The sequence below is a fragment of the Ceratotherium simum genome, unplaced genomic scaffold, assembly GCF_057802395.1.
Source record: "Ceratotherium simum simum isolate JZ-2026a unplaced genomic scaffold, ASM5780239v1 HiC_scaffold_43, whole genome shotgun sequence".
Classification (NCBI taxonomy): Eukaryota; Metazoa; Chordata; class Mammalia; order Perissodactyla; family Rhinocerotidae; genus Ceratotherium; species Ceratotherium simum.
Genome location: NW_028261259.1, coordinates 8066732 through 8090554, shown reverse-complemented (window position 1 = coordinate 8090554; position 23823 = coordinate 8066732). Strand labels below are relative to the sequence as shown.

Here is a 23823-nt window from a genome sequence, read left to right as displayed (position 1 = left end):
TGACCAGGAGAGCAAGCCAAGTACAAAACAACTTAGGGCCAGATGCCGAAAACCATCAGAAATGATGTTTTGCTTATAAAAAGTGGAATACCCGTCAGTGGTGCCAGATGTTTCATCCCAGGGGCATGGACCTCAGCGTCGAAACCCTAAGGCTCTTCTCCCTCTGTCTCTGTTTCTTGGTGCAGCCTCTCTGGAGAAGGCAGGGCCAGAGTCTCTGGCCCAGGCGACGGGAGGGGGAGAAAGCAGTTCCTTCTCGACTCCAGAGGTTTACTACAGAATTACTAAGCTCTGGGCTGGCTATTTGTCTACAGAGAAACCAGGGCTACTATCGTTCTGTCAGGAACGTCACCCTCACCCTCTATTAACTGAACTCACTCTAACTAGGTCTTCCCACAGCCACGTTCCCTCCCTCAGGCTGAGGTCTGTGCCTGTGAATCCAACAGACACCGACCCTTCGCCATCGACCCCTCTAGAGCTTCCCAATGACCTGCCTGCAAGAGGCTCTCACCATTTCATACAGCACAGCCCGTGCCCCTACACGCCACGTGCTTAACGGTCCCCACAACTGAGAAGGGCAAGTACCGGGGGACATTCACCCGAGTCACAGGAAGGGTCCATACTGTTAGGAAGACAAACCAGTGAGAACTTGGAAGGATTCTGGTGAATGGAAGGAGCAGATAAGTGCCAGATCATTCATTCACTCCACAAATATGTCCCAAACAGCAAACATACACTAAACATCTAACTGGTGATGGGAACATGAGGAGAAGGAAGAGACCCAGTCCCTCTCTCTGAGTTCAGTCTAGTGGAGGAGGCAGAGGTCAGACAAAATTATCACCCAATTAATCTGTGCTGACTGCAAGGATGGCAGGACAGGGGCCTCCGTGAGGAAACGTCAGGGAGCCTGAAGTAGTTCATGGGCAGGAGCGGTCAGGAGGCTTCATTCTATCCACGCAGTCTGAGGGATGAGTAGGAGTGTGGAGGGGAGGGGAGAGCACGGTATTCCACATAGGGGAGACAGCACCTGCACAGGGAGGGAGGGGCCATGGCCCACTGAGGGAGTTTAAACAAGGGCCGAGTGGATGAAGCCAGGGGACGAGGGGGAATATTTGCAAAACGCCAGTGGGGAGCAGGGAGGGCAGATCATGCAGGATGCTGTAGATCACGGAAGGGTCTGGTCTTTATTCTAAGCACAATGCGTAGACGGTAAGTCTTCTAAGTAAGGAGTGGACATGATTCCTAGAGGGGAACGTGAGTGGACGGGGCAAACAGTGGAGAAGGAGCAGGTGGGGGACGAGCAGGGGTTCACTTTTGGACCCACTGAACTCACAGTGCTTAGAGATGGCCAAGGGCAAACGTCAAGTGGCACTGAGAGATGTCTGCACCTCCCAAGAGCAGGCTGGGCCTCAGCTGCCAGCTGGAGAGTCCTGAGCACACAGACGGTGACTGCAGCCACGGTGAGGGTGAGACCTTCTGAAGGAGAAGGCAGAGGAAAGGAGGAGAGCACAGTCCTGCCATGGGGACCTCTGACATGAGAGGGCCTGGCCCAGGAGCACAGCCAGGAAATGAGCCCAGAAGGAACGAGAAAGGAAGAGAGCCCTCAGAGAGCCCAGTCACAGGGGCGAAAGGAAGACCGCTCTTCACCAAGATGCTCAGCACGTCACAGCCAATGTCAAACGCTGCGGAGAGATCAAGAAAGGGAAAGATTGGACAATGGTCTCCAGGTTCTTTATTATTGTTTTCAGCAACATGGAGGTCACCGTAACCCTAGCAAGAGCCACTCAGCAAACTGATAAGGGTGGAAGCTGAGTGGAACGGACAGAGGAATGAGAAGGAGACGAGGAAATGGGGACAGTAAGTCAATGCAGCTCCTGAGAAGTCTGGCCTAGAAGTGGAGGCAGGAGGTGAAGCGAAGAGGTGGGACTTGGGGGAATGGGAGGATGTGGAGGGCTCCACACAGGGCCTCTTAAGATGGAAGACACCTGAGTCATGTGTAAAGACTGATGGCGAGGGACGAGTAGAGAGGGAGAGGCTGAAGTTGTGGGGAAGAAGGCCCAGCAGATGGAGTGAGGCTTCTGAGGAATGGGGGGAGATGGGATCCAGGGCACAGAGAGAAGCATCAGCTTCAGCAGGAAGAGACACGCTTCCCCCACCGCTATAAAGGGAAGGGACCCAGGGCGGGGACAGGTAGAGGCAAGTGTGCAGGAGTCCGAGTGGGAAACTGAGGGCTTTCTCAGCTGACGGCATCTGTTTCCTCTATGAAACAGGAGGCAGGTTCTTCTGCTGAGAGCGAGAGATGGGAGGGTCAGCGGTCTGGAGGATGAAGTGTGGCCAACTTAGCTTTCCAGCAGGATTTGATCTTGGTGCCTCTGCTGAGGGATAACTTTGGAAAGGCAGATTCTAAGTGCTTTGGAAAGACAGATTCTAAGTGCTTTGGTGAAGACAGCGGAACAACAACACTCCCTAAGTTGACTCAAAAGGAAAAGAGGGGTTTACTAACCCAGAAAGTGTACACCTAGGTGAGCGAGGCCGGCAGAGCCGGGGCCTGGCCTCTGCTGCCTGGCTCGCAGAGAGCTTCTTTACCTAACTGTGCTCTGGCAAGGGCCACTGGAAAGAAATCACTGTTGTCACTGACAGGGGGAGGCTCAGGCCACAGTCAAGATCATGGTTGTGGTGGGCTACTTCTAAAATGGCCCCTAGTGATCCCCGTCTCCTGCTGTTCACACCCATGTGTACTCCCCACCCTTGTGTGGGGGCTGGACCTAGTGACTTACTTCTCACAAGCAGAAGGCCAGCAAAAGTGAAGGGAGGTCACTGCCCAGATTAAATGAGAGAACACCGGCTTCTGTCTCACTGGCACTCTGTCTTACCCTCTCATTTGGTCACTCTGACGGAGCCAGCTGCCATGTTGTGAGCTGCCACATGGAGAAGCCTACATGGCAAGGAACCGAGGAAGGCTTGTCCAGCAACCATTTGCTGGACAACTACCAGCAAGGAACTGGGGCCCCTGCATCCTGCCAACAACCATCAGTGTGCTCCTGGAAGCAGAGCCTTCCCAGTGGAACCCTACGATGACTGCAGCCTTTGAGAGACTCAGAGCCCAAGACCCAGCTAAGCCCCCCCAGATGCCTCACCCACAAAATTCAAGTGGTACTTCTACCCACTGCTGCCGGCAGTATCAACTGGTAAAACTTCTGGAAAGAAGTTTAACAACACATTCTGACAACAATAAAAATATCCTACTCCTTTGACACTCCTGGGATTTATCCTAGAGCAATAATCCAAATGAAAGAAAAAGTCACGTATGCACACAAGATAAATGTCATGATATCTCCAACGGCCACTGCACTCCGCCTCCAAAGAAGTATGCCACATGACAACAGGGAAATGCTTACGTAATTATTTAATAAAATGGTTAAATGAATAATTAATTATGATAAATTAAATTGATGCTATATCATACAAATATTAAAAACTGTAACTGTGAAAACATTACCACCATGGAAAAATGTTTTATGTAAGTATAAATGATAAAACAAGCATATAAAACCACACCTATGGTGTGATTACTGTATACAAATGTGCACACATGGGGCCCATCCCGGTGGCGGAGCGATTAAGTGTGCACGCTCCTCCGTTGCGGCGACCTGGGACTCCCAGGTACGGATCCCATGCGTGCACCGATGCACCACTTGTCAAGCCATGCTGTGGCGGTGTCCCATGTGGAGTAGAGGAAGATGGGCACAGATGTTAGCCCAGGGGCAATCTTTGTTAGACAAAAGAGGAGGATTGGCATCTGATGGTAGATCAGGGCGAAACTTTCTCATCAAAAAAAAAGAAAGAAAAGAAAAAAAGGGCCGGCCCTGTGGCTTAGCGCTTCAGTGCCTGCTCTCCGCTGCTGGCGGCCCGGGTTTGGATCCTGGACACGCACCAATGCACCGCTTCTCCGGCCATGCTGAGGCCGCATCCCACATACAGCGACTAGAAGGATGTGCAGCTATGGCATACAACTATCTACTGGGGCTTTGGGGGAAAAAAAAAGTAGTGCACATATGAACGAGGACTGGAAGAAAACACTAGACAATGAACAAAGATGATTTCATGTGCTGGTAGGATTACTGAGGACTTCTAAAAGATTTAGTCTTATATTTAATGGCCCTCCCTTCAGACCAATATCAGAAACAAAAAGGTTAAATATACAAGCTTGAGAAAATTTCTCAATCATTCCTCCCTGCATTAATCACATTCTTCTCAAATCAGTGAACATCAAGCTCCTTTTAGGGGACACTTGTTTTCTCTTTGAAAGCCTCACACAGTTTCCTGTCTCTGCTGAGAGAAAGGCTCACAGCTCCTCTGCTGAGGGGTGGCTCTAATCCTCCACCCAATCCTTTATCCTTTCCTTTCCATGGGAGCCGGGGTGAGGGCACTGGGAAGGGACAAACAGAACAGTGGCCCCAGAAAGTGATAAGAGAGGTAAGAGTCAAATGAAGGCAGGTGGTTTTAGCCCATGAGAGCCGCACCGCTCACAGCTCCATACTGCACCATCCCAAGGGGGTGTAAGGTCCACTACCTGTTTGCCCAGCTGCGCCCCATCCACCAGAATAGACTTCTCCTTTATCCGTTAGGAACAGACTATGGTCCTGACCACAGGCGACCTATCAGACGAACAGAGGGAAGGCTGATGAGAAGAAATCCTTGGAAGCCCAGTGTCCTGCTCAAGGGACCCAAAGTACGGGAGCATTCCCTACTGCTCCTGAGACCCTAGGTGGCCGGATCCAGGCAGGCTGCCCCACATACCTCCACTTCTTATTCTTTCTCACTCCACTGCAGCCTGGTTTCTGCCTGCCCCTCCACTGACGCGGTTCTTGCTAAAGGAAAGGGCCAGATGGCCTAAGGAGAAGACCCAAGAGCACCTCCATCCCAGTCCATCCCTGAGGAACCACTCCCTCCTCCACAAGCCTTTCTCTTCCCCATCCCTCTCTTCTGCCTCTCCAGTAGCTTCCAATCTTGTTCCTTAGCTCAGCCCTACTGCTTACCCTTCAGTGTTGGAATCCTTCTCCAAGGTCTGTCTTCTGCCCTCTTCTCTCCTCCTCTTCACGCTCCCCTGGGAGGCTGCATCCATTTCCAAGGCTTTCCCTCTCACCTCTACACTGCTATCTCCACTCCCAACAACTCTACTGAGTTCCAGACCTGCTTTTCTAACTGCCTAGTGAAAAGCACCGTTTACTAAATGCTTATTATGCCAGGCACCGTGCTAAGTCAATAACCAAGAACACCTAATAAGAAACCGAATCTCAGAGAAGGGTGGTAACTTGCCCAAAGTCATCCAGTTAATATGTGGGGAAGCAGGGACTTGAATTCGCATCCATGGGACTTTCAAGTCTGTGCAAGAAGCACTACACTCTACTGCAAACTTAAAAGCAAATTCACTCTCTACCTCCTCCTCGCGTCTCCCTCCCACTCAACCCAAGCCTGCCCCTCCTCCAGGACTCCCCCATCTGAGTTGAGAACATCAGCAGCCACTCATTTGCCAGTGGAGTCAGGCTCCACTCCTTCTAGCTCACTCCCTGGACCTCTTATCAAGCCCCAAATCTGGTCAATCCTCTTTACATGTCTCTCCACATGTCCCTTCTCCCCACGCCTTCCCAAGTGGCCTTCATCACCTCCTCCCCCAACCCTAGAAAACCTTGCATCGCTCACTCTCCACCTGTCTTCCAGCCTATGCCACAGCACTCCCCTGTAAGCATGCCAAACTCCAGCCACCCCGCATGCTCTCAGCAGTTAAAGTCTCCACCTGCCCCCTCCCCTCTGCCATGAAAACTTACCCACCCTCCATCACCGGCCTATCTGGTAGATTCCTCTGCCACCTCCTCCACGATGCCTTCTCTCCCTTCCATTCCACCCCATGGACTTAACAATTCCCCTTTTGGCACTCTTATAGCACTTTCTAGATGCATTCACTTACGTATTTAAGGATTGATTTTAGCTATCTACCATGTGCCAGGCACTGCCCCCGGGGTGGGAATAAATGGTGAGCAAGATAAAGGCAGCCTGGAACACACACAGTGCCGGGACACACTCGGGCACAGCTAGTTTTTTAACCTGTCTTTCCCACTACAGTGTTATCCCCCCAAACATTATCAAACTTCATACCCCATGATCTACGATACATCCTGGCCTATAGTAGGCAGGTAATAATTTTTATAAAACATCTTATTAATTCATAAAATCCCTCTAACAAATTTGCCATCACCCCACCCAAATTTCACGCTTTCAGAAGTGCCCCAGGAGGCAGAATGAGTGGCTCTCAGCCCAAGCCTCTTACCTGGACCACCTGTCCACTGACGTCCTGCCTTCTATGGACTTTCTGACTTTCGCTAATGACTGAGGGCAATCTGGGTAGAAGCAAGACATATGGTCATAGTAAGCACTGTGGGGTTCTGGCCTCTCCTCTGTCACCCCTAACTGGTGGCCCCCACACACATAATAACTATCAGGGAAACTCTCAAGGTCAAATAGCAGGCAGAGGTAGACCCAGGTGGGAAAGTAACACAAAACAAACAAAATCGCTTGGTGATTTTAATACGCTGCCAGAGTTGAGACTGGTGTTTAGACCCACCAGCATAATGCGAGGATCTAGAGAGAAACTTTTTTAAAGACAAACAGACATAGAACTGAAACAGAGGAATTTTTGAAGTTAATCAATTTGGTTAAAAATAAAGAGTGAATTCAAAGAAAGTCCAGGTATCCCAATCAATGCTCATGCACCTGCCCTCCCACCAGGCTGATGCTCCCCCTGCGATGGAACAACACTCTTCACAGCTCTCTGGGGAGCGCTCACTGCTCCTCTCAGGCATGAGGAACCTTGCTTGGTACTGCTCTGTGGCTCTATCACACAGTAGTCACTCCGGAGATGTTTAATGCTCAACACAACTTGGGGACGGGTAGTCCTTGTGGGAACTCACCTGTAAAGTTCATTTTCCACCACCTTCCTTCCACATTGTCCGTAATAGCTGTTTGCCAGGCTGAAGACTCAAGAATACCACCACCAATGAAATCAGTTCTACAGGTGTGTGGAACCCAAGAATGTCAGGACTGGAAGGGGGTCTGGAAAGTGGTCCTAGTCCAACTGCTCACCCAACTGCCACTGGGTTTCCTTCTCCAATATTCCCAGCCAGTGCAGGCACACCTCCAGGCATGCTGGGGTGCAGACCTGCTGCAACAGACTGGGCCACCTGTACTTTCCCTCTGCTTCCCCTCTGGGCCCTCGTTCTGCCTCTCAGGAATTCCATAAGAGGCGAGTACCTCCTGTGAAAGGCCTCAGCACCCCCATTCCTTGGACCTGTCAATAGGCTGCCCTCGAGGCCAAGTCCCCTCTGGAAAGAGTTCCTAAACACCACCTTGGCCTTTTCCTACAAAGCACCCCTAGCCAGAAAATGAAATGTGAAAAATTTAGTCGAGGTGGCTTTCCCTGGGATAACCACTTTTTTGGCAACGATCAGGGTTACCAAGGAGCCTGGACTCTGAAAGCCCCACCTCTTGGAGGAAGCGTTAGCAAACAGCCTTCTCTCAGTACAATAGAAAAAGCCGTCTACATACGCAGCCTGGCTCAGTGACTTCACGGCAAAGGGAGGCCTTGATGAGGCTGCCTGTTGTGCGCTGTCACGTTTATAAATACCTGAGATTTCCCAAGAACCACAGAGTCAGAGTGCAGAAACAGAAGAGAGTCAGCAAGGTCTGCCCAACACAGCTCTCTTGAGCCATCCTACTGATTTGCTCCGGGAAATTCCAACAGCTTCACAAATCACATGTGGCTCAATCAAATGGTCAACTTCAGGCCCAATGGCAAGAAAGTGGTCCCCCCACCCTCCACCAATCTCCAACAGGTCAATTCACCTCCTTCACCGTCTGTCAGGACCAGAGAGTGGGCTCTGGCACAGGAGACTTGTACACCTGTGTCTCCTGAGGTCTATCCAGAGGCAGTGGGACAGGTGAGAGCTCTAAAACACACTCATCTCCCCTCGCTCAAATGAACACAACCGGGGTCAGTGCACTGATGCAGAGTCAGAGCATTTCTAACATGAGAGATCACTGCCCCATCCTCACGTTGTTACGCAGTGAGATTGGAAAGACTTACTCAAGGTACATAAGTTAGTGGCAGAGCGAGGAGCAGTCCCCAACTCCAACCCACTGCACCACATTGCCTCCATGACACACTGGGTTAGGGAAAAGCATCCTTAGTCTTTAAAGAAAGCTCTTCACGTGTCATTTCACACCATTTGAATTCTTCAGGAAAGTAAAAGCAATAGCCACTTCCTGCAATAGCCACTAGGATTTCTCAGTAAGGTGAAAAACAGGATCTACATTATACGACAGCACGTAGAATAAAAGGAGGTAAAAAGTATACACAGATGCATTTGCTTGCACATGCATTAAATCTCTTCAGAAGGATGAACTGGAAACTGTTAACACAGGTTGTCTACAGGCAGAGAAACCATGGTGCTGGGAGGACAGAGGTGGAAAGCAGAGTCTTCATCATATGTTCGACTGCGCCTCTAGGATTCTGAATTATGCAAACATGCTATCTATTCATAATAGAAAATTTTAATTTTTAAATAAGCAAGTAAGGGGGAAAGATGTTTAGAAGTCACTCTAAAGAAACTGATTGTTCTTTACAATCCTACCGAGGAAGCCAGATGGGCTATGTAGGGAACGCCTCTTGCAGGTTTTAAACGATGACCTTCTGAATATTTACCATGGAGGCTAGAGTTCAGGAGAAGGTCTGCGAATGCACTGGTTCTCAACATACTCCTTACTAAGGATCCCCTACTTTCTCCTATGATCCCCATCTTTCAAAAGATCTCGTCTACCAAATAAATGGCATTATGACTGCTGTAATAATACACTTGCCCATTCGTATTCATCAGTGAATGATATAATTTCCAGACAACTTTTTACCTGCATGAAATATCTGGTTTATCTCAATGAGATGATGTGATTCTAGGCAAAATCAAAGAAAATGGACGATGTTGTTAGCTTATATTAGTAGCTGAAAACATGAGGTACTTTAAAATACTGAAAACTGATTCACATCCCCCATTACTATCTGCATAGACCCCTAAGGGCCTGGGAAGCAGTAAATACATAACATCGAAAGGGAATCTGGCTCTAGGTCCAACTACCAATTGGCAGGAAATACAGAGGACAGAGGATCATGTCAAACGGCACCACAGGGATGCATTCAACAAATTGCAGACTGGAAAATTCTGTAGCATAAACAACGTGACTTCATTAAATAAATATCAAGGAGAAAAGATTAAAACAGACTTAAAAGACTATAAAAGTCTTATCAACCAGTTGCCACGCCTAGACTTTCTCTGGCCCTTGATTCAAATAAATTTTTAAATTTAAAATAAAAATCTATTGACAGTTCGGAGACAAAAGGCAGTTTGAATGCTGACTACATATTTGATATTCAGGGATTATATTGTTAATTATTTTTAGGTGTGATGATGTATTTACTTTTTTGGGGGTCATTATTTTTTAGATAGGGATTGAAATATTCATAAATGAAATCAATAATCTGACGATTGTTCCCAATTTGCCGAGGGGGAAGGTGGGGGAAATGAGTAAAACAAGACCGTCATGTGCTGATGATGGCAGAAGCTGGCGACGGCCCACGGGGTGCATTATCCTATTCCAGCCACTTCTGTGTATGTCTACAATCGTTCCTAACAAAAGGTAAAAAGAAACGTCATGTGGCATCATACAGCCAATCAAGACTTCAATACTAACTGTAAAAGAATTCTGATATAAAATTAACTGAAAGAAGGCAGAACACAAAATATACACTGTGATCAAAATTATATAAAAAGATACTTGCATACAAATGAGGGAAGACGAAAAAAATGACAAGAAAGATTTGCCCAGTATGTACTTCTGGGTAATTCCACTTTATTTTAAAAAATGCTTCTTATTGTCCTCATACTATTCATTGACTAATGTCTATTTGTTAAAATATCATAAATAATTTCTAACATTTTTACAATCCAGTTTCAAATAATTGGAATAAAGCTTCCATCTTAAGGCTTTCATTGAATTTCTTCCCCAGACCACATTCTAGGCACTGTAAAGTGTCTCAGGCTATCTCAAGCGAGGAAACAAAGGTCATCACTCTGGGGCCAAAAAACAACACCCCTACTTAGCAGCAAATGACCTTTACCAAACGGGCTGAAAAATAATCTAGCCCAGATGGTTTCGAACAACATGCCTTTCAAGACTCCATCCTTGTTGTTGTTATGGTTTGGTTGATGTCATCAGATTCTTGAAAGTCAGAGGGAGCTTCCTCAGCCAATCACAGCAGAGAAAGCCAAGGGGAGAGCTTCACTTTTCTCTTCCTGGCTCCTGTGAAAGCCAAGCCGGGAATCTCTGTTGAGTTCCATCCCCCAAACTTTCGTCCCATCCTTGGTTTTAGAGGACAGCAGTGTGAATCCATGGCCACAGGCAGCAGGTGAAATCTGAAAAAGAGTTCCCATAAAGCATTCACTGACCTGGGACGTCCAGTGTTTCCAGCAATAAATGGCAGCTTGTTCACCCACTCCAAGAACACACATTATTAACACAGCAGCAAACACTTAAGGAACGTTTCCTATGTGCTAAGTGTTTGAGATGTACTGTCCCATTTCATCTTCACACTCACCCAAGGGTCTAGGTATCAGATCCTCCCCGTTCACGAAGACACAGTCTCACAGAGCAGTTAAATTGAAGATTACCTTAGTTTGAATCTTGGAAAGACCATGGGTTCTACAGCTGGCAGACTCTGACCAGCTGTGCGACCTGAGATGGACTGCTTGACCTCTCTGTGTCTGTTTCCCTCTATGTGAATTGGAGTTGAGAATAATATCTCTCTTATTGGGTTGTTGTGAGGACTAAATGAGTTAATAGAGCTAAAGCCCCTACAGTGAATAGAACCTGACTTAACGTGTAAGAGCGACGGCATATACTCACTATCATTACTGGTGGTAACAGGAGGAGTATCCGGTAGAGGAGAAAATCGAGGCTCCTAGAGATTAAATAACTTTCCCGACACAGTCACACAGCTAATAAGTGGAGGCTGTCTGGTTCCAGAATGCACACTCGTGAGCCTCATGCTGCACTGTGACATTCTCAAACCCCTGCCATGAAGAAGCATTCATACCACAGCTACATCGAACGTGACACATTCACAGCCCAGTGGCTTTGTGGGGTGTTTCACCCACATGTGAGTGATGTTCTCAATCCTCACCTTCACTGGCCGCGTGAGGAAACTGAGGATTAGGTGGGGCTGAAGCCAATCAAAGGCAGCCTGGCTTTAGAATTAACCCCCTTCGCATAAAACCCAGAGTGAGCACCTTCCCGTGTGGCCTGGGATAGGCCTAGTTTACACCTGATGTCCCAACGTTCACTCTCGAACAAACTGGATGACAAATTCTATGGTCACCCACATGAGCCCCCACTGTCTCTTAGCGGTTTACAGTTCATCACAGGCCTCCGGAGTCAATCTCAGAGACTACACGTAAATCTACTCCTGAGGAAAACGCCAGCTGACCACTAATAGTGAACAAAGATGAAGAATTTTGGGGGGCGGGGGCGGTCCAGTGGTCTACTTCCCAGTGGTTAAGTTTGGTGTGCTCTGCTTTGGTGGCCTGGGATCAGTTCTCTGGCACAGACCTACACCACTTGTCAGTGGCCATGCTGGGGCGGCGACCCACATAGGAAATAGAGGAAGACTGGCACATGTGTTAGCTCAGGGTGACACTTCCTGTGCAAAAAACAAAGGAAAATAATTTTTTTTAATTCCAGCATTTCTGGAAGAAAGCTAGCTAAGTATTTCCTTTACACTTGACTTGTTGGTGACTTGTTTAATCAAGTCATCCCATAGTGACACATCCCTCCTTTTGCCCTGTGATATTTTCTCTCCTCACATTCACAGGGAACATATACACATGCACCCCTGTGTGAGTCAAAAAGCTCAGTTCCCTGGCCTTTGGGAACGGCTTGGGTCCACAGAAACGACCCACTGGGGAGGCAGGAGCCAGCCCCTGACCACACGGCAGGAAACATAGAAAAGAAGCGAGTCCACAGAGGATGCCCAGCACTCTATGCTTTCTCTCATTGCTTGTGGTAGCTGTTGATTCAACATTCAACAAATACTTGGTGAGCACCTACTGTGTTATTAAATCTGCTAGTATGGGAAAAGGCTTCGAACAACACCTGACACAGAGTCAGCATTCAGTAATGTGTGCTATAATAATGTGCCAGCAGAGCACTTCCAACTATGGTGGAGTGAAGAACTTAGTGAAGCTCTCACCAATAAAGAACTACAAAAATGGACAAAATTATTTAAAAAACACCACTTCACGGCCTGGGAAATCAATAAAAGGCCAATAAACTGAGGAATTATTCACAGAAGACTGCGAGAACTACAGGTAAGAACAGCTGGAGTCTCCAGACTTCCTGTCTTGTGCTGTTCGTCCACCCCAGCTCAGTTAGCACAGAAGTTTGAACAGGGCAGGGCTGGCCATGAAAACCTTCAGCTTTGTTGTCAGAAAGGACAGACTTAAATTGGGTGCTGAAACTGGAGGATGCAAACTCAGGCCCAGCAGCAAACTAGTAGGAAACAAACAGGGAAAATGCACAACTCGAGGAGCCTGACTGCAATCCTGATTGGGGGCAAGAGGAGAGGCAGACCAGCCAGAAATTTCATGGGAAGATCCTAGAAAGGAGAGAGCCACAGAAGGCTCTGCACACACCCACGCCACCTGGGAAACAGCACGGATGGACAGAGGAGACCTGAGCACCAGTGGAAAGTAAAGATGAGGAGATTGGAAAACAGGCTGAATTTTGATGTGGTTCCAACCTACCCACAGAACCAAAGGTAGAGGGTAGAAACCTTAGAAGCTCAAGGTGTTTGAGCACAACCTCTGCCCAAATCATTGCCTGACCACAAAGGTATGGAGACAGGGGGAAACCCTCAAGCAGCCAGGCTAAAAAAACTAAAGGGACGGAGACAAAAAGGAAACCTGAGCAAAGACATCAGTAGCCATGCATAGCAGAGGAGGCTGAGGCTATAGCTTAAGCCCCCAAAAATTGAAAAGAAAAAAAAACCGGGGGAAAAATACCACAATCCAGAGTTGTTATATTATCAAAAATTCCAGTTTTTAACAAAAAAAATACAAGACATGCAAAGAAATAAGAAAGTGAGACCTGTACTGAAAATGGACTCATCAAGTACAAGGCAACAACAATCAGATTAACGACTCAGTTCTCTTCTGAAACTGTGGAGACCAGAAACCAGTAGAATGACATTTTCAAAGTGCTGAAAGACAGAAATTGTCAACCAAGCATTAATTCTATATCCCACAAAAACATACTTAAAAAAAATTGAAGATGGAATAAAGACATTCCCAACCAAAGACTGAGAGAAGTCACTGCTAGCAGACCTGTCTTAAGAAGTCCTTCAGGCTGAAGGGAAATGACAGCAGATGGTCACTAACAGTGACAAGAAGAAATGAAGAACATCAGCGAGAGTGATTATAAAGGTAAATATAAAACACTGCACAAATATATTTTGACTATCTTCATCCCTTAAGAGATTAAAAAGACAACTGCATAAAATAATGATCCTAAATTGCTTTGTCGGACTTAAAGTGTATAAAGATGTGGTATATATCACAACAACCACACAAACGCGAGAGGAGGAAATGCAGCAATGTTGGAACAAAGTTAGTTTCCTCAGGATTAGGTCACTATTAACCTGAAGTAGATTGTGATAAATTAGGACACATATTTTAATCCCAAGAGCAACTACTAAACAAACAAAAAAAATATAGTAAAACACCAAACAAAGGAATTTAAAAGGTCCGCTAGAAAAATACCTATTAACCACAAAAGAGGGCCTCAAAGGAAGAGCAGAGAGATAAAAATGACATAAAGAAACAAAGAGCAAAACGGCAGATGTGATCCGACCACGTCAGTAACTACATTCAAAGGACATGGATTGAGCAACGTCAGTGAAAATAGTGGAGCAACAAAAACACGGGGAAACTGTCAGAATCCACTTTTCAAAACTCTGACAAAGAACCAAAGACTTCAAGCAATCTGGGGGAGGTTTACTCCAGGAAAGCAGCTGACTCTCAGTCAGAACAGCAAGCTTGGTGGCATTTTAATCTGACCTATTCCCATCCACCTCTCCTCAGCTCTGCAGGAGCCCTCAACACCAACAGCTCACAATTTCAGTGGAAATCAGCAATCTGGGCGCCACGGGGGGAGGCAGAAAAGGATTGGAACAACTGCAAAGCCCCACTCCCAGAGAACTCGCATTTCATCTGTCTGGTGGTGCCCTGCAAGACTCCATTAACAAGGCTCTATTTTTCTGACCTGATGCAGATATCACCCAGAGCAAACAGCCTTTCCTCCCGGGGTGTCTGTTGAAAACAATGAGAGGCTAATAAAGAACATTCAAGCTTCCTGGGTGGTGCATAATAGTAGGAGCAAACAATATAGATTAACCCAGAAACTATCAACCAAATTTACCTGACATCTCTAGAACGCTGCACCCAAACAACAGCAGGATACACATCCTTTTAGAACACACACGGAACATTCTCCAAGACAGACCATAGGCTAGGCGAAAAAAGAAAGTCTCAATACATTTAAAAGGACTGAAATTAAAATATGTTCTCTAACCACAACAGAATGAAATTGGAAATCCACAAATAAAGAAATTAGGAAAACCATCAATATTTGGGAAGTAAACACTTCTAAATAATTCCAGGGTCAAAGAAGAAATTCCAAAAAACCTGAAAACTACTTGACGGTAAATGAAGACAGAAGAAATACAACATATCCGAATTGATGGGCTGTAGCTAAATAGTGCCTAGAGACAAAATTATAATTTTAGCTTTAAACTTTAGTTTAAAGCTTGTAATGTAGCTTTCAATACCTACATGACAAAAGAAAAAAGACCTCAACAATAGCCAAACCTTCCACCTTAAGAAACTAGAAAGAGCAAACTAAATTGAAAGCAAGCAAAGAAGGGAAATACTAAAAATACAGCTAGAAATCAATCAAACAGAAAACGGAATATCAATAGTGAAAATCAGTTCAACCAAAATTTGGTTCTCTCGAAACACAAATAAGTTGACAATTCTTCAGCTAGACTGGTAGATAGCTATAATCAATCCTTAAATACGAAAGTAAATGCATCTCGAAAGTGCTATAAGACTACCAAAAGGGGAATTGTTAAGTCCGTGGGGTGGAATGGAAGGGAGAGAAGGCATCTTGGAGGAGGTGGCAGAGGCATCTACCAGATAGGCCAGTGATGGAGGGTGGGAAAGGTTTCCTGGCAGAGGGGAGGGGGCAGGTGGAGACTTTAACTGCTGAGAGCATGCGGGGTGGCTGGAGTTTGGCATGCTTACAGGGGAGTGCTGTGGCATAGGCTGGAAGACAGGTGGAGAGTGAGCGATGCAGGGTTTTCTAGGGTTGGGGGAGGAGGTGATGAAGGCCACTTGGGAAGGCGTGGGGAGAAGGGACATGTGGAGAGACATGTAAAGAGGATTGACCAGATTTGGGGCTTGATAAGAGATCCAGGGAGTGAGCTAGAAGGAGTGGAGCCTGACTCCACTGGCAAATGAGTGGCTGCTGATGTTCTCAACTCAGATGGGGGAGTCCTGGAGGAGGGGCAGGCTTGGGTTGAGTGGGAGGGAGACACGAGGAGGAGGTAGAGAGTGAATTTGCTTTTAAGTTTGCAGTAGAGTGTAGTGCTTCTTGTACAGACTTGAAAGTCCCATGGATGCGAATTCAAGTCTCTGCTTCCCCACATATTAACTGGATGACTTTGGGCAAGTTACCACCCTTCTCTGAGATTCGGTTTCTTATTAGGTGTTCTTGGTTATTGACTTAGCACAGTGCCTGGCATAATAAGCATTTAGTAAACGGTGCTTTTCATTAGGCAGTTAGAAAAGCAGGTCTGGAACTCAGTAGAGTTGTTGGGAGTGGAGATAGCAGTGTAGAGGTGAGAGGGAAAACCTTGGAAATGGATGCAGCCTCCCAGGGGAGCGTGAAGAGGAGGAGAGAAGAGGGCAGAAGACAGACCTTGGAGAAGGATTCCAACACTGAAGTGTAAGCAGTAGGGCTGAGCTAAGGAACAAGATTGGAAGCTACTGGAGAGGCAGAAGAGAGGGATGGGGAAGAGAAAGGCTTGTGGAGGAGGGAGTGGTTCCTCAGGGATGGACTGGGATGGAGGAGCTCTTGGGTCTTCTCCTCAGGACATCTGGCCCTTTCCTTTAGAAAGAGCCGCGTCAGTGGAGGGGCAGGCAGAAACCAGGCTGCAGTGGAGTGAGAAAGAATAAGAAGAGGAGGCCGTGTGGAGCCTGCCTGGGCCCGGCCCCCTTGGGGCTCAGGGGCGGTAGGGAATTCTCCCGTGCTTTGGGTCCCTTGAGCAGGACACTGGGCTTCCAAGGATTTCTTCTCATCAGCCTTCCCTCTGTTCGTCTGATAGGTCGCCTGTGGTCAGGACCATAGTCTGTTCCTAACGGATAAAGGAGAAGTCTATTCTGGTGGATGGGGCACAGCTGGGCAAACAGGTAGTGGACCTTACACCCCCTTGGGATGGTGCAGTATGGAGCTGTGAGCGGTGGGGCTCTCATGGGCTAAAACCATCTGCCTTCATTTGACTCTTACCTCTCTTATCACTTCCTGGGGCCACTGTTCTGTTTGTCCCTTCCCAGTGCCCTCACTCCCAGCTCCCATGGAAAGGAACAGATAAAGGATTGGGTGGAGGATTAGAGCCACCCCTCAGCAGAGGAGCTGTGAGCCTTTCTCTCAGCAGAGACAGGAAACTGTGTGAGGCTTTCAAAGATAAGACAAGTGTCCCCTAAAAGGAGCTTGATTTTCACTGATTTGAGAAGGATGTGATTAGTGCAGGGAGGAATGATTGAGAAACTTTCTCAAGCTTGTATATTTAACCATTTTGTGTCTGATATTTGTCTGAAGGGAGGGCCATTCAAAATAAGATTGGATCTTGTGTAAATCCTCAGTAATCCTACCAGCACATGAAATCATCTTTGTTCATTGTCTAGTGTTTTCTTCCAGTCCTCGTTCAGATGTGCACATCATTTATACTGTAATCACAGCGTAAGTGTCGCTTTGTATGCTTGTTTTATCATTTCCATTTCCATGAAACTTTTTTCCATGTTGGTACAACTATCACAGTTACAGTTTTTAAAATTTGTATGACAGAGCATCAATTTAATTTACCATAATTAATTATTCTTTTAGTTATTTTATTAAATAATTACTTAAGCGTTACCCTGTTGTCAGGTGGCATACTTCTTTGGGGGGCTGGGTGCAGTGGCCATTGGAGATATTATGACATTTGTCTCGTGTGCATACGTAACTTTTTCTTTCATTTGGATTATTGCTCTAGGATAAATCCCAAAAGTGTGTCAAAGGATTAGGATATTTTTATTGTTGTCGGAATGTATTGTTAAATTTCTTTCCAGAAGTTTTACCAGTTTATACTGCCAGCAGCAATGGATAGAAGTACAGCTTGAATCATATCCCCACTAGCAATGAGTATTGGCAATTTCAGTGTGCTAATTTCATTGCTATGTCAGTTTTTTTCTTCTCTCAATTATTTTATTGAGGTCATATTGGCTTATAACATGGTGTAAATTTCAGGCATATTTTATTACATCTCAGTTTCTATATCCGCTGCATCGTGTTCACCACCAATAGTCTAGTTTTTATCTGTTGCCATACATTGCTGCACCTTTCCGCCTTTTGCCCTCTCCCCACCCCCTTCCTCTCTGGCAACCACTGGTCTGTTCTCCTTCTCCATGTATTTATCTTCCACACATGAGTGAAATCATACAGAGTTTGTCTTTCTCTGTCTGGCTTATTTCGCTTAGCATAATAGCCTCAGGGGCCATCCATGTTGTCACAAATGGCACAATTTTCTCTTTTATATGGCTGAGTAGTATTCCATTATCTATATATATAGCACATCTTCTTTATCCATTCCTCCATTGATGGGCACTTGGGTTGCTTCCACGTCTTGGTTATTGTGAATAATGCTATGACGAACATAGGGATGCATAAATCTGTTTGAATTGTTGATTTCCTGTTCTTTGGATAAATACCCAGTAGTGGGATAGCTGGATCATATGGTATTTCTATTTTTAATTTTTTGAGAAATCTCCATACTGTTTTCCGTAGTGGCTGCACCAGTTTGCATTGCCACCAGCAGTGTACGAGGGTTCCCTCTTCTCCACATCCTCTCCAACATTTGTTATTTCTTGTCTTGTTATTTATAGCCATTCTGAAGGGTGTGAGGTGATATCTCATTGTAGTTTTGATTTGCATTTCCCTAATAATTAGTGGTGTTGAACATCTTTTCATGTGCCTGTGGGCCCTCTGTATATCTTCTTTGGAAAAATGTCTGTTCATATCCTCTGCCCATTTTTTAATCGGGTGGCTTGGTTTTTTGTTGTTGCGTTATATGAGTTCTTTATATATTTTAGAAATTGATTCCTTGTCTGATACATGATTTGCAGATATTTTCTGCCCATTGGTGGGCTGTCTTTTCATTTTGTTCATGGTTCCCTTTGCCTTGCAGAAGCTTTTTAGTTGGATGTAGTCCCATTTGTTTATTTTTTCTTTTGTTTCCCTTGCCTGAGTAGACATAGTATTCAAAAAGATACTGCTAAGACTGATGTCAGAGAGTGTACTGCCTGTATTTTCTTCTAAGAGTTTTATGGTTTCAGCTCTTACATTCAAGGCTTAAGGCATTTTGAGTTAATTTTTGTGTGTGGTGCGAGATAATGGTCTGCTTTCATTCCTTTGCACATGGCTGCCCAGTTTCCCAGCACCTTTTATTTATTTATTTATTTATTTATTTATTTATTTATTTATTTATTTATTTATTTTTGTGAGTCAGACCAGCCCTGAGCTAACATCCGATGCCAATCCTCCTCTTTTTGCTGAGGAATATCGCCCCTGGGCTAACATCTGTGCCCATCTTCCTCTACTTGATATGGGACGCCGCCACAGCGTGGCTTGACAAGCAGTGCGTTGGTGAGTGCCTGGGATCCGCACCCCGGGCCACCACAGTGGAGCACGCGCACTTAACCGCTGTGCCACCTGGCAGGCCCGGAACACCTTTTATTGAAGAGACTTTCTTTTCTCTATTATATGTTGTTGGCTCCTTTGTGAAAGGTTAGAGGTCCATAGATGTGTGGTTTTTTATCTGTGCTTTCAATTTTGTTCCATTGATTTGTGTGTCTGTTTTTCTGCTGTTTTGATTACTGTAGCTTTGTAATATATTTTGAAGTGAGGGATTGTGGTACCTCCAGCTTTGTTCTTTTGTTCTTTTTTTTCTCAGGATTGCTTTGGCTATTTGGGGTCTTTTGTTGTTCCTTATATTTTAGGATTCTATGTTCTATTTCCGTGAAGAATGTCATTGGGATTCTGTCTCCATCCTGGTGACCTGGGGAAGCATGGCCTCCTGCCTGTGCCCTCGAAGAGAGCCTCCCCCTCACTCCTGCCACCATCTCCAGCCAGTCGGGAGCCATGGGCCAGGTGATCCTCACCTGCACACGTGTCCCCACCTTGGGGCTGGAGCTGACCCTGTTAGCTTCACACCATCTCTCCCCAACCATGCGACCACCCAGAACCTGAGCTTCCTGGCTGTCAGACCTGCAGAAAGCCCCCCAGAGGACCCTCAGCTGGAGCTGCAGCCCGCTCTCCTCCACCCACACTCTCATGCCTGTTGGACTGCGCCACCCACCAAGGAGAATCAGGGCATTGTTGGGTCCACCCATCCTGCCTGCACTGGCTTACCCACGTCCTCCTCATCCCCAGCCCACCCGTGGTACCCCACAGACAGGCAGAGTCACCAGGAATTGCCGAAGCTCTTTACGTGGAACCAGGAAAGTCGATCCAGGGCTGGGAGAGGAAGGGCAGTGGGGGTGGCAGGAGGGGAGAGCAGCCCAGACCCCAGAGGCAGGAGCTCCGTCCATGTCCTGCAGGAAAGAGGGTTGTGGTGGTGCCGCCCTGGGGCTGCTGTGGAGCTCTGGTGCCCCCGCCCTAGAAAGGAGGGAGGGTGGGTGAGTCCAGGACAAGGGGAGGTGGGAGGGGCAGACATGGGGCTCTCAGGGCTGCAGGGTGGGGGCAGATGTCGGGTTGCCAAGGGAGTCAGGTGCAAAGCTCTCAGGGGTGCTGCGTGGGGGCAGGATCCCACTACCACCAGGTGCATCGGTATGGTAGGGGACAGGCCCTAGCCCGTTGTTCCTGAGTTACACAGACATTTAGACAAAAGAAGAGAGTCCCTAAATGCCTCGGGAATGATGCTCGGGGACAGACATCCCAAGTGAGGATCCAGTCCCAGAGGGGATCTCAGAGCGGACAAATCAGACAGAGGTCCCTCCTGTCGGCAGCTTGGGGGGCCCCGGTGCTCTTGACATCCCACTGAACCCAGGACTCTTGTTTGCTTTAAGGGTCACTTACCCTAATCACCTTCAGGAATGCAGCTTTCTGTAGAAACCAAGGAGAATTCAGGAGTGAGAAGATGCCCTGGACAAGGACACAGACCTCATCACTGCCGCAGCTCAGACACCGACAGTGAAGACCCAGAGTGGGGCCCTGACATCCCTGTGCCATGTCACAGTGCTGATGTCTCCCCCGTGGAGGGGATGGGTGAGGAGGCGGGAGGGTCATGGGGGACACGGAGGGACACGAGGGACACAGTGTGAAGTGAGGAACCTGGAGGAAACACAGGGAGGCACACTGGGGACAGTGGGGAATGCAGAGTGGACCCAGGGAACATGGGCAGAATTGTCCGCTTACCCAATTGGACAGGCATGAAGCTGTTCTGTGGCAATCCCTGTGCGGCAGGAATTTCTTCAGGGCTTCCAGGTTCAAGTCGGGATTTCTGCCTGCAGGTGAGGTGACCAGGTTAGCCCGGGCTGTCAGGAATCAGACTCCGGGAGGAGATGGCCCCTCCCAGCACTTGGGGGGCTTTGCCCTGGAGCAGCAGAGGCCGGGAGTGGAGGGCTCAGCCTGAAGGTGGGTGCAGAACAGGCACAGAGTAGACAAGCCACCACCCAGCTGACAGGTTGCCAGGAAGGGGGATAGCCATGGGGATACCCAGAGCCACTGAAAGCCCCTGGGGTCCCGGGCCCACTCCCAAAGCCGACCTGCAAGGTCACACCCCTGACCTGGAAGAACCTCGTGACCTGAAGGAACCGTCCTACCTTCTGGCCAGAGAAATCTTGGACTTCCCCCCACCCTGGAGGGTCACTGCCCCGAGAAGGCCTCTCTCAGCAACAGCACACTCCCCTACGCCGACCTGGCCCCACCACCAGGCCCCAGGAAGTCGCACTTTATAGCTGTGGCCCCATCCCCCTTGTGAGTGGTCAGGTCACTGAGGGAGCACGGACTGGCCGCCCCAGGACAGCAAACCATGCCAGGCCCAGAAAGACAGCCACAGGGAGTTCATATTTCCCAGATCCAGAGCTGAAACCAGTTCTACTGGCTTCTGGAAGCGGAGACTGTGGGGCTGGGTCAGGAGAGGCGGATCTCAGAGGACCTGGACAGCAGCCTATTACCCATGAGTTTTCCCATGCGGATCAGTTTCCCTTGAAGCTGGCCCTCGCAGTAAAAGATGTGGTGGTCCTTCACTGACAGCTCCCGGGTGTCCATATGCCTGTTGCCCCCATCTGTAGACAGACGGAGAGAAAATGGGTCTTGAGTGTCTTCATTCCTGGAGAAAATATTCGAGACCACATTAGGGAACATTTGGTGCCTCTCAGTTCCACCCTCGTGGCACTGGTCCCCCTTCCTGGAAAACAGGAGGCAGGAGAAGCTGCACTTGAGAAACATACTTGAGCCAACCTGAGCTCACCTGGCACATGGGCTTCTGCCCTGGTGTCCCCACAAATTCCACTGTCACCCCCCACCGCCTGGGACTCTGTCCCTTCAAGGTCGGGGGACATTCATTTTACCCACATGCCAAACTGGGATGGGAAGAGGCACCAGGAGGGTCTGCTCTGGGCCACCCCACAGCCTGGGGAGGGGGAGAGGGAGGAGAGAGCTGGACCCTAGGTGGAGGGACACTCACATGAAGGTGAAAATGGCCTCCACGTCTCCACCATCCAGGACAGTAACCATCAAAGGGGACACCTTCCTGGGCCTCTTCTCCTTAGGTAGGTCCTTTTCAACCACCATGGCCTTCACATACCATGTCCCTGTGATCTGAGCAGGGTGGGGGCCGTGAGCCCAGCAAGGGCACGGCCCAGATTCTCCTCCTCACCCCCCTGCCTGCCTCCCCGGTGCGCAGGCTGCAGCCATCCCCAGACATCCCCAGCACCCCGGCTGCAGTCCTCCACAGGCCGGCTTGGTTCCACACATCCGCACCCCAGGGCTCGGTCAGAACAAGCCCAGCACTCAGGGCTCCCAGCCCTAAATAGAGGCAGGGCTGTCTGAGACCCCACAAATCTCTTTGCTGGGACCAGGCCACAGGTCCCTATGAGTCCACACTTCACAGGATCCTCAGTGCCTTTGGGGTCCCCAGGAGGTCAGTTCAACAGTCCCTGAGCTGAACCTGCTCCCCTGCTTCAGCCTCTGGGCCCAAGGAGCTGCACTATCTGAAAACACAAGAACAGAGCCCTCCTGCCCCCTCTGACCGCTGTCTGCAGGGAGCACAGGGTCAGAACTTCGACCCTGAATGACACCTCCTAGGACAGGGCCCCTGGTCACTGCGCACTCACAGCCAGTCACCATCTTTCCCCTACACCCATCCTCCCCGCCCCTCCCCAGGCTCACACCCTGTCTCACCAAGGGGAAGAACAGGGGGTCCTGGGCCTGCAGGGCCATGATCAGGCCGAGGGTGGTGGGCAAGAACAGAACCTTCATCTCCAGGGCTCTGAGCTCACAGCCGCCAGCAGGTCACTGGGCATCTGGAGGAGGCTGTGCGGGCCCCTCACAGGGCTGTCCTTTATACCCAGCTCAGCTCCTGCCCGTGAACACTTGGCGCAGACCACACCCCTCCCACCCAGCATCCTGGCCAGTCCTGCATCAGGGAAGGTGGACTGTCATGATTGTTGGAACCTGACGAGTGACAGTTAAGTGCCAACCACATAATAAGACTGATCCTGCCATCCCCTATGCAACTCCAAGGACGCTCACTCCAGATGAGCCATCTGGAGGAGGATGTTATCAGAATGGGCAGGTGTGCGTGTCTGCACTACAGTCACAGAGGGAAGGCCAAGGGCTTGCTTCCCTCCCTCCCACCCCTGCTCCTCCCAGGAGCCCAGGACTGGACCCTCAGCAAGTTCTCTGGACACGGGCCCCCGCCAGCTGCTGAGGGGAGAGGGCCTGAGCTTTAGAACCAAAGAGACACTGCAAGCGATCAGCCGAGTCCCACAGGCTGCCCAGAGCCCAGGCTCTCACCACCCTGGGGCCCCTGCATTTGCTCCTCCAGGGACTGGGATGCTCACCCAGATCTTCCTGGGGTGGGGGCACTCTTTTAGGACTCGGGATGAGTTGAAATATCACCTCCTCAGAGGGACCTCCCCAGGCCACAGGAGGGAGCACTATGGCTACCCTACCCCTTCATTCTGGACCCCGGGGCAGGGCTGTGTTTCCCAGGGAGCACTCATTACTCTCCGGATTGGCTGCTCATTTCTTCACACGCGTGTTCACCGCCCGCCTCCCCTGTTAGAATTTAAGTTCCCCAAAGGTAGAGGCTTGATTCCTGTCTCACAAGGGCAATGCCACTGTATG

At 48.5% G+C, this 23823-nt stretch overlaps 1 protein-coding gene across 11 annotated transcripts; it reads right to left on the bottom strand.

Moving 5' to 3' along the window:
- Nucleotides 1-4537: 4537 nt before the first annotated feature.
- LOC147911525 (uncharacterized) lies at nt 4538-22509 on the bottom strand. 11 transcript variants are annotated; one of them, XR_015550947.1, is made up of 8 exons: nt 22160-22509; nt 21648-21758; nt 20887-20975; nt 20548-20613; nt 19938-20127; nt 10271-10517; nt 6326-6395; nt 4538-4655 (listed from the first exon to the last, which is right to left on the bottom strand). XR_015550947.1 is itself a non-coding variant. In XM_087428047.1 (6 exons), the coding sequence occupies exons 1-5, from the start codon at nt 22191-22193 to the stop codon at nt 19957-19959; spliced, it is 471 nt and encodes a 156-aa protein (XP_087284173.1). In that variant the 5' UTR covers nt 22194-22509; the 3' UTR covers nt 9935-10517; nt 19938-19956. The 11 variants fall into 11 exon arrangements, 4 of the variants coding, with proteins under 4 accessions (XP_087284173.1, XP_087284175.1, XP_087284174.1 ...); XR_015550948.1 differs by lacking the exon at nt 19938-20127 and having other exon boundaries at nt 4542-4655; nt 22160-22321; XR_015550950.1 differs by lacking the exons at nt 21648-21758; nt 22160-22509 and having other exon boundaries at nt 4539-4655; nt 8959-10517; nt 20887-21191.
- Nucleotides 22510-23823: the final 1314 nt, after the last annotated feature.

Excerpts from the sequence above, each read along its gene's own strand:
- LOC147911525 (XM_087428047.1), bottom strand. The coding sequence starts at position 22,193 with ATGGTGGAGACGTGGAGGCCATTTTCACCTTCAT. Across the intron at positions 20,976-21,647 it reads CCGCATGGGAAAACTCATGG|GCAGAAATCCCGACTTGAAC; the intron begins GTAATAGGCTGC and ends CCTCACCTGCAG. Across the intron at positions 20,128-20,547 it reads CATTCCTGAAGGTGATTAGG|GGCGGGGGCACCAGAGCTCC; the intron begins GTAAGTGACCCT and ends CCTCCTTTCTAG.